Source organism: Saccopteryx bilineata, chromosome 5 (assembly GCF_036850765.1).
Source record: "Saccopteryx bilineata isolate mSacBil1 chromosome 5, mSacBil1_pri_phased_curated, whole genome shotgun sequence".
Classification (NCBI taxonomy): Eukaryota; Metazoa; Chordata; class Mammalia; order Chiroptera; family Emballonuridae; genus Saccopteryx; species Saccopteryx bilineata.
This window is the reverse complement of record NC_089494.1, coordinates 25959956-25970622: the sequence shown is the minus strand read 5'-3', so window position 1 is coordinate 25970622 and position 10667 is coordinate 25959956. Positions and strand designations below refer to the sequence as shown.

The following is a 10667-nucleotide window of genomic DNA, read 5'->3' as shown; positions in this document are numbered from 1 at the left end:
AAGTTTTATGCCATGAATAGTTGGCATTTAATCAAGTCAAACAACACAAAGCATATAGAAATAACTTTAATTAAAAAACATATAGAAGATTATAATAGCAGACATGACAGAAAGATTTGAGCTCATTTGCCTGGACAACTTCAGTTTGTCTGGCTTTTGTTTTCTTTCTTAAAAAATAAATGTACAGTAAAACTATAAGCAAACATTTGTCAGTATTGAATTTGAATTTTTTTTCTTTTCTAAAGGGACTAGCATAATTTCCAATCCCTAACAAAACAGTGTCAAATCCCCCAAGTCTAGGCCAGATGGCCAAGATTGTGTTATATGGGTACTACAACTTGAATAACCTTTTCTACACGAGAAAAAACGATTTGTATAAATTGCCCTCAATGTTTACATAGAAAAAAAATGATGTAATAGCTTCAAAAGGAATTTTCCTTAATGTACACTCCATTATCCAATATTGATAATATTGAAACATTATCCTTTGAAAAGTTTTAATTCTCCCTCTAGGATGCGAGTAAGAATATATGCTTATTTTAATAGAGTAAGCTATGGTAAAGAATGACCAAGACAAGTAGAAATACAGTAATATTTTTTATACTGGCAAAGTTTCCTGTGTGTTGTTTATTTTAAGTTGGTGTCTTCTGTTCATGACATACATAAAGTAGTTAAAACTCAATTTTAAAAGAAGTGATAGTTTTAAAGACAATATTTAACTTTACTTTGCTTGTCATTCTGTTAGGAGTGCAAAGAAAATGACCTATGTTTAGTCCAACAGATATCCGTGATTTCAAATAAAGGAATACTGTGTTATCTGGTATAGAAATTTCCATAAATAACTTCTGCTGGTTAAAAAATCCCTCTTCATAGCCAAGACTTTTACGTGTCCATTATCAGTGGAAACCTGTGCTGCTTTTATTATAGTGCAGCTCATGTTTCATGGGGTAGTTCATACATGCATTTTTGAGAGGTATCTGCCAGTGCATGTATGTATATATGTATACTCTACACTCATTCATATATTCTGATGCGACATGTACAGAAAAAAAGAGCTGTCATTTGATGCACACAAGTATGTGTGTGATTATACGTATATGTGGGTGTAAAATCTTCTGAAAATTATTTACACAGTAATGTGATTTGACATCAGACTGCAGCAGGTAATTTTTGGTGCTGATGATTTGTATTATAAACACAAATGACTAGCACTTGTCTGTAAGTGAAAAGCTCATTAGTTACTCCTGTGGTTCAAGAGGGAAAGAGACATTGCCTATTGGATGAACAGCATAAAATATCACTACATGCAGTACATGCTCTTACTCTGGAATTGTGTCCGGAGGGGGTCAGAAATGGGGGGTCAGAGATGGAGAACAGGGCTTGTCTTTTCTCCTGTTTTCCATTCCCTTACATTGTTTTCTTAACCTCTTCCCTGTCACCTATTTTTTTTAACATGAGTAAGTCCTGCAGCAAAGGTTCTGTACTCTTCCGTTCTGTCTGCTCGCCTTTTTGGATGTTGGCTGTCCTCCAGTGCACTGGTACAGAAGACTTCACCACTGCAAGCTGGGCTTGATCTCTCCAGCTGCCCACTGTTTTCATCTTGGCATAATAAGGCTTCTGTGTCTTCATCCTTCAGTGGAAAAGCCCGTCGTTCCCACCACAAAGCCTGAAAGAGAAAACATGTTCAGTTAAGTTTCAACTAATTAGTTGTGTTTAAATTGATGTGTCAAGTAATCTGTGACTGTCAATTTTGTAATAACTGTTGTTCTTTAGCACATAAACGTACATATTTTCATCTGAATTTAAGTATCCACCTAGTCCCAATGAAACGTGCTGAGAATTGTTTACGGTCCTTGGGGAATTTATTCACTCGCTTTGCTCTTCCATGAAGAGGTAATGTGCCATAGGACACCGGTCTTCCTTATCAGCCTAGGAGCACTTGGGACAGCCCCTTTAACAGTGTTTTGATCTTCTATTTCTACACTTCACCGTCTCCATTTGCCTCCATTAATTATAGAAGCCTATTGGCTTTTCCTTCTGAGCTTTCTACAACTTGCCTGTTAATTTCTATTGTCTCCACTTTCTCCATTCTAGGTATGGTTCCTCTTTTCCAACACCTGCTTATGAATAAAAGTACAAGAACTTTATAGATATATTATTAGAAGACAGTCCCCAGTGGGGAGGGGAGTAAAGAGGAACAATGTATGGTGACAGAAAATGTTTCGACTTCGGGTGAAGGACATACAATGTAATCAGCAGTTCCAATATTATAGCAATGTTCACCTGAAACCTATGCACTCTTATTGATCAGGGCCACCCCGTTAAATTTAATTTGCTAAATTAAAAAAAGAATAAGAATGCAGTTTCCTTGAGGTTAGAACTGGATCTATGGGGCTTGGGAGACAAAGATAAAGAGCAGCTAACAGGTGCTGTTCTCTTTACTCAGATTGTTTTGTAATGAAACTTTGATAGAATCCTCATTTCCTAACAGATAAATGGGTAGGTGGGATTAGGTGCAGGTGCTGGTGTGTTCTATGAAAGGATGTATAGTGTTTATAGTTAGTGGTGAAACTAGAATGTTGGAGTATAGATCCTCTGATTTGTACCCAACTTTCTATACTAGATTGTTGTACTTAATTTGTTGCATAATGAATCCTTAATTTGCAACAAGCAATTGTTACAAGTTTTTAAAAGGATAAAAGGTAGTTAAAAGGTTTAACTAGTCATGGTAACACTTACCTTGATTTCTTGACTTTCGTTTATTGCAGCTGAGCTGTGTGCACTCAGATCCTGGCTCTGAGGACTTTCAGCAGCACAGTGCTGACCACCACTAAAGTCAGTAGGGTATTCTTTCAAAAGTAAGTCCTGTCCTTCAACATTTTTACTGTAAGCTCTAGCAAGAAAATCAAGAAAATATTTATTTATTGAGGTCTTAACATTTTATGAACAACCCGAGATGTTACTAAGTCAATTTAACTATGTAGCTTTTCTTTTAAACATTTCTGCTCCAAAAATGTTTAAAAATGCATCTGTTGATCTTCCTGATGTTATCTCAAAGACTTAAACTGTATTTTATGAAGTATAGAGTTTATTTGGTTTGCCCTTTTTCTCTCTCAGAAAATGATTAATGACATTTTCTTGATCTTTACAGTTTTTCTTCTCTCAAAGTATTTTACACTGTGCTTTTTAGACTAGATGGTTGTTTTGGGGAATTTCTTTTATGAGGAAAACATATTTCTTAAGTGGTTATGTTAAAATAGATTATGCAAATTCTAACCTCTAGTGTTAGGTCCACTATTACAGATACTTTGAAAAGACCTCCTTTATCTAGGGAGAACTGTCACATTATTTGCTCAGTTAAATCCATTTCTGAGGCTGACAGTGAGCATGAGGTAGGAGAGTGGAGTAAAATAGAGAAACTCATTTCATCACTGTGTATTAGCCCAACTACATTTTGAGTGTAAGCTCAGTATATACAGTGTGTTCCTCCTAGTACACAAATAGTTGATGTTATACAGTATCTTTTATTCCCTTTTTAGTGATCCCATCATTATTCACACAAAATTTTTACTGATCCCACACGGATTCCCTGGTTTTGGGTTTTAAATGTATAACACCTGCCTACTGTTTCTTCTGTGCCACTTGCTTTGCTCCCACAGTGACCATCTGGCTTGCTCTTTCGCTTCATATTTTTTGTGTCTAAGGGAGAAGACTTCATCAGAAAGATCTTCTTTCTGGAATTAAGAAATAAAAAGATTTGCTTTTATCAGAAACATTTCAAAATGTGAGACCAGAGGTCAGTTCTTCATCAAGAGAATAGAAAGAAAAGTCTAAAAGAAATGCTTTCTAAATAGAACAAATGTTAAGAGTTTCAAGTTCCTAGAAAGAGAATTTAAAACTTTTTAAAATATTTTTTTACTGTTGGTTCACATTTGAACACTTACCTAGAATACAGATAAGTTTACAATGCTTTCATTTACATACAACATTCAGGAAAAGTAACACTGATAAATGAGAATTAAACAAATGACTTAAACTGGGATTTTAAGACTTTGTTTATTATAGTGTTTTAAGAATTTGGGTTTCCTGGCTAGGATCATACTGAACCAGGAAAGAGTTAATGAAATGAGGGAAGGCCTTTAGAATAAATTTTGGTAGTTGGGAAACACGATTGGTGGGCATAGACTGTTATAGAAACAATTATCTTCGATATCACTTCGGAATTTGTTTGGTTAAACAGTATGTTGTTCTTGTCTTAATGTTTTACCCGTATAAATCCACAGTCTCTTTCCTGCAATTCCAAATTTCTGAAAAACACATTTTCATAATTCATTGGTGATATAACCTGATCTAAAATGATGTGAGGCTATTCTACGTCCTTATCAATATATATTTCATTATAGTAACATTTGATTATGAGAACTGCCCTAGACTCCTTAGATGCATTACATGATGTATGTACTACATTATTTTTCTAAAATTCAAAATTTTCCAAATCCCAATTTGTTCCCAAGATTTGAATATGGTGGGCTTGATATTAGGACTACATCTCATGCAAGAAAATATGAGTTAATATGGGGAATGAGTATAGAGATTCACATAAATTCAGTATTTTAACAGCTCATGTAAGCAGATGGTTTACTTCCTGTTTCTTTTATTTTTTTATACATTGTCTTTATAGTTAAGTTTACAGAAAAACTTTATTTTAGTAGGAGGAGGGGCGGCAGAGACAGACTCTCGCATGCGCCCTGACCAGATCCACGGGGGGGGGGGGGGGGGGGGGGGGAGGGGGAGCGATGCTCTAACCATCTGGGGCCCTTGCTCTGTTGCAACAGAAGGCATTTTTTAGCACCTGGGGTGGAAGCCATGGAGCCATCCTCAGCACCTGGGGCCAACTCGCTCTAATTGAGCCTTGGCTGCAGGAGGGGAGGAGGAGAGAGAGAGAAGCAAGAAGAGGAGGGGTGTAGAAGCAGATGGGTGCTTCTGTGAGCCCTGACCAGGAATCAAACCTGGGACATCTACACACCAGGCAGACACTCTACCACTGAGCCAACCTGCCAGGGTGAAACACATTTTTCTTACCAAAATATCGTTAATGAAGAACTTTGTTTTCATAAGTGAAAAAAAAATCCATACCTTGAGGGGGTTATATTTCTGTTTCTCAAATATCAAATTAGGCAAACTTTATAACATATAAAGTACAATTATTCTGTAAGTGAAAGGCAACTTACCTCTTCACCTATAGTATATTCATCCAGAGGCTGAAGAACAGCCATCCTCCAGCTGTTGAAGATACAAATCAATTTCAAAAAGCTCTAAGTCAGTAGTCGATAATAAACTGGCTCGGGGAAAAACAAAACAAACAAACCAATGCCCCAATTTGTAGCATTTATCAATTCTTTGTGTGAAGACTTTCATCCTGGCCTCTTTGAGTTCAATAACTGGATCACAAAATTTCTTAATACTAAACAACAATCTTCAACCATACCTCCAGCCTACCACTGAAATTGAAAATCATTGTTGTTGTAGGACGTCCTAACCACAAATAATGTTAATCCTTATGTAGAATATATCAACATTCTCTGTAGTAATTCTCATAATACCTCCTAGAGTGTTAAGTGTTCTTAATACCTCAAAGTAATCATTAATGAGAGAATTAGAAATTAGCTGGAATAGAGAGCAGTAGAAATTTCTGGAGTTGTCACCCAGCTCATGTCTCTGTTTCCATCCTCTATCTACATACTTCCTGATGCCAGATGCATACTCTTAAGAAACTGCTTTCATCACTGCTTAAAAAAAAATGACTAACTTCCCTGCCAGTAAGAAGCAGTTCTGTGTACGGCATTCAAGAATCACCACAATCTGGTTCTAACTTCTTTTCTAGTATTAACTCCCTTTATTGCCTTACACAAAGCCTCAGTCGGGGCTGAGCCTAGCACACCTGTCGAAATCCATTTGGTGAATACAGCCTCCTATGTGAATACAGTTACCTTCTCCCTCAATGATGTCTTCCTAGGCCTTCCCATTCATCTAATGTGTTTATTGCTTGGCAATACATCAAAATCTTATTTTTGTTGTCAATGGGTGTTATTGTCTTACAATGTGAATATCCCATGCAAAGGTAGTTGCTTTTCTTGAACTCATTTTGCAACCTTGTATAAACCTCTTTAGCAATTATTAGTGAAAGTGTAATTATTTACATTTCTAAAGTACCTTTTAGTGCCATTAACATAACTAAGCACTGAATGAAAAAGACTGCAAGTCTTAGAATTCCCAGTTCCTAAAATCTGAGAAGTAAAGTTGTGATACTATATGGGTACTTTTTTCAGCATAAGTAATGTAAAGCTTTCTCTATTTTCCCTTCGTTGTTACACAAGTAAGAGGAAGCGGAGAGAAGTATCTTCCTTTCATTAATTAAAAATATAACTCTAAAAATTTTAATTGATTCAAGAAAAAGAAGGAAGAAAATAAAAACATGAAAGTATACATACCTTGGAGTAAGTATTTCCTTATATTGGAGTTTCTCTAGCTTAGCTGGGGCCACTAGTGACATGGGAATCACAATATTATCTATGTCATAAGAGCTCTCACTTCGCAGTCTCCGTCGCGCAGTATTCTGCAGCAAAAGAGGATTACAGTTTTATAGCAGTAATTAGTTATTGTGACTATACTCTTGAGTTATATAAAGATACAATGGTAGTATACCTGTTTTAAGTATATTATTAAAAATCTGACTATAAAATGTTGAGAAAAGCAAGAAAGCATATCTGCCTCTGTAGACCAACCAATTTTTATTTTTGTGGCAGTTATAGAGCATACATTTTAGTAGGCACACATACAAACCTATTTTTATGACCATAAAAAGTAGGAATGCCTTAAAATGCAAAACTTATAAAAGATTACTAAAAGTACCTGTTGGACAGATAAAATATATTATGCTCACTTTGTTAAAGATGGTGCTGCCCACGTGGAAGCCTGTCTCCCAGGTGATGATATTAGTTGCCCTTCCTGCTTGGGATGGGCGTGATTATATTAATGTGTGTTGGGGGCGGGCTTTGGGCAGGCAGGGTCCTTGTAGCCTGGGGCTTGGTTTTGGGACTAAGCCTTTCCCACCCTTTTTGATGTGGGGTGGTGCACTCTCATGAGGAATCCCATTATGCCTCAGATAAGTGACTTTGTATCAGAGACTTCCTTGTTTGTATATTGCATTAAAGCAGGGGTCCCCAAACTTTTTACACAGGGGGCCAGTTCACTGCCCCTCAGACCATTGGAGCGCTCCCACATACAGTGCTCCTCTCACTGACCACCAATGAAAGAGGTGCCCCTTCTGGAAGTGCGGAGGGAGCTGGATAAATGGCCTTATGGGGCCAAATTGCGGAACCTTTGCAAGCCTCCCCAAACTATGGCCCGCGGGCCGCAATGCGGCCCCCTGAGGCCATTTATTCAGCCCCTACTGCACTTCTGGAAGGGGCACCTCTTTCATTGGTGGTCAGTGAGAGGACCACTGTATTTGGCAGCCCTCCAATGGTCTGAGGGACAGTGAACTGGCCCCCTGTGTAAAAAGTTTGGAGACCCCTGAAGGGGGGCAGACCGGGAGCTTGCTCTCTATGGGTTCCTGAGATTAACATTAGAGAGAACAGAGAGGAGAGCAGAGAGAGGCCACGTGGAAGAGGCCAGGAGAAGCAGCCAAGATGGCAGAGTGTTGAAGGAGATGCCAGTTTGTGTAGAGAGAAGGAGATGGGGAACAGAGGTGAATAAGACCGGTGAGGTAGACACCTTTGTTTCTAGGAAACTCAGAGAAGTCAGTAGCTTTGTGAGCGCTGAATGAGTGGGTTTTGGAGCCCAGTGTGTGTTTTTTACCTGCCTGGTGCAAGCTAGGATTAAAGCTAATGGCCCATCAGTTCTTGGCTCTGTTGTTTCATTATCATCTATCGGAATCCAATGTGAACCTGCACGGGCCAGGCAGCTGTGATTGTGGCCATGGCTACTGGATTTACAGTCTCTAAATGTCAATGAAATGATCACAACAAACTCACTTTTTATTGGGGAAGACTAAAATATCTGGTGAGTCATTAGTAAAGATCATTATTACAATCTTTATGTGTTACTTGTACCTGAGCGTCACACTTTTTTCTAAACCCTCCCACCTTTTGGACTTCTACTCTGACCACATAAAAAACAATAATACAAATGCTGGATTCTTACTAGTAAGATTATATTTCGCTTCATATTAAGGAGGGATGATTGTGATAAAGTCTGTTTTTAACAATTAAAAGCCATGACCAGGGATAAATGAACAATTAGCTTCCTACTAAAAAAGTTTAATCACATTTATTGCTTTCTAATAAGGTAGTTCTAAATATGCTAATATATACTAGTAAATAAGGCTTTTAATTAGCAAAATACATTATTTCCTTCAAATCAGCCAGTTTTAAAATTCTATACATTTTAGAATTCAGTATACAGAACACCTACTTGTGATGAATTTGGGGTTCTTGATATAACATTGACATTAGTAACAGCAGTAAAATTGCTATGGGCTTCTGGTTCTGTGCGTGGAAAAGCCAGTTCATCAAATCTACTTCTTTGTCCTGCCATGGAAATAAACAATGAAAATGTCAAACATTAACGTGGCTTACAGATATTAGAATTATTTTCCTAATTAGGTAGCATGTGCTTTCTGTTCTGTTTATTGGTTTTATTATTTTTTAAAACTCATATAAAAAATTTTTTTACCTACAATTTCCATTTTCTAGGATAATGACAATTAAACATTGTTATATTTTTGGAAGATTTGCTTAGCTTGATCTTCTGACCATTAATTTTTGAAATTTTTTCTGTTTTTGAAGTACTAATTAATCAGAGTTCATTTTCTCTTATATTTTTATAGCATCCTGTTTTTATTTTATGAATGAAATTTTTGTTTTCATAGGATAAGTTTATTACCTTCTTTGTATTTTCTGGGTCTTTCACAATCCTTTTTTCCATTTGTTTTGGTTCCCTGTTAGTGAGTATGTATATAACTTATCTATTTATATACTGCCTTTGTTTATTTTATTGTGGATCTTAAAAAGTATTTTCCTGTGTATAATGTTAAACCTGATACCCAGTCCATATTTCCACTTGTTAAAAAATGTCCTTTATATAGTTTCTTCCAATCAGGATCCACATATTGAAATTAGTTCTTGTCTAGGAGGTTTTTCAGATGCTTCCTTTTTCATGGTAGTTACTAAAGAGACTAGACCAGATGTCCTGTACTTTACAGTTATCTAGTTCTTTGTACTATAGCATTATACTCGTTTTCCTATCCCCGTGTTTCCATCAAACTTGAACTTACATTTATTAATCCAAGTTAAACATTTTACATTTTAGGTAATTTGTATTTCATAATGCATTTTATTAAGAGAATAAAATTTTTCTTTGTTTCAGTATATATGCTTGAACATTCCTCAAAGACTAGGTTACTTGGTTGTCTTAAGATTGAGGTGCTAAGAAATGTAATGAAATCTCTAGTTGTGGGTGGGAGTTTAATTTTGTACTGCACTAGTTGATCAGATTGTGATTATCATATAATGACGTGTTCTGTTTTGGTGGGATTTCTAGAGCTGGTGATAAATGTGTTAAATCCTTCATGTATAATTATAGTCCTATATTCTTAGATATAATTAGTTGCTAATTTATTGGGCATATTGACATTGCATCTGGGAATACTTTACTGATGTATAACAACAGGGTGGGGCAAAAGTAGGTTGACAGTTGTGAGTATGCAGAACAGTTTATTCTTGTTTATTAATGATTGTATTTTTTTCCATATGAACAACTGTAAACCTACTTTTGCCCTACCCTGTAGTGTTATATCTACTGGAACAATGAACAAACTCAAAGATTTATAATTTGCTATTTAATATATATCTTTTCAGTTAATTTTGTTATTAATTTGCAGTAACTGTGGGGATTCTCTTGTCTCAAATCTCCATAACAATCACACTTTGTATTACTACATAGAAGACTCCTAGTTTCAATGATATCTCTATAGCTCATCTTATAACTGTTAAATTCCTAAAGACTTGGATTTGGTGGTTGTGTTACCTTAAATGAATCTCCTCCAGTTTCTCAAAATTCTGAGGAAGCTTCAGAGTTAATAACCTCTACAGCAGGTACCAGAAATGGTGATAAATTTCTGTATGTCTACCTTGTCCTAACATGATTGTAGTCCAGAATACTACCTTTGAGATTAAGTCCTGACCATAGTAGATATCTCCAGTCAGGGAACAAAGGAAATAAATCCTTCATTGCCATGAATTGGGTGGATGCACAGTCTACAAACAGTTCTGAATTGTTTACATGAATGTGCTGTTAGTGTTCATAGATCATGGATGTTTTGTATAATTAGTGACTACTGGATTATAAACTTCCATAAAGCAGGGCTTCCTTGGAGATCAGAATTTTCAGTTTTTAGTACTCTCCTCTTTATAACCTACCTAATGCTGTTTCACTCAAGTGTCTTTTCTTTCTTCCCTGTAACAGCTGTGCAGAAGATTCTGATCGTATTTGCGGCTTGCATGTAGGAGAATATCCATTTTTCCATTGATTCAGAGAAGTACTATGTACTAAAACAAATGGAAAGGAAGGAAATATACAGTTTTAGTTCCTTAAAAAGATAATGA

General features: G+C 36.3%; 1 protein-coding gene across 2 annotated transcripts in view; it reads right to left on the bottom strand.

Annotated features, from left to right (window-relative positions):
- Window positions 1-2: 2 nt before the first annotated feature.
- Window positions 3-10667, bottom strand: part of KANSL1L (KAT8 regulatory NSL complex subunit 1 like) — a 120422-nt gene continuing 109757 nt past the window's right edge. For both annotated transcript variants that reach the window (XM_066233452.1, XM_066233453.1), the window contains exons 9-15: window positions 10482-10610; window positions 8476-8591; window positions 6492-6616; window positions 5232-5283; window positions 3622-3734; window positions 2740-2893; window positions 3-1666 (exon numbers count right to left, since the gene is read on the bottom strand). In XM_066233452.1, the coding sequence (XP_066089549.1) occupies window positions 1436-1666; window positions 2740-2893; window positions 3622-3734; window positions 5232-5283; window positions 6492-6616; window positions 8476-8591; window positions 10482-10610 (920 nt within the window). In that variant the 3' untranslated portion in view covers window positions 3-1435. The remainder of the gene's footprint in view (window positions 1667-2739; window positions 2894-3621; window positions 3735-5231; window positions 5284-6491; window positions 6617-8475; window positions 8592-10481; window positions 10611-10667) is intronic.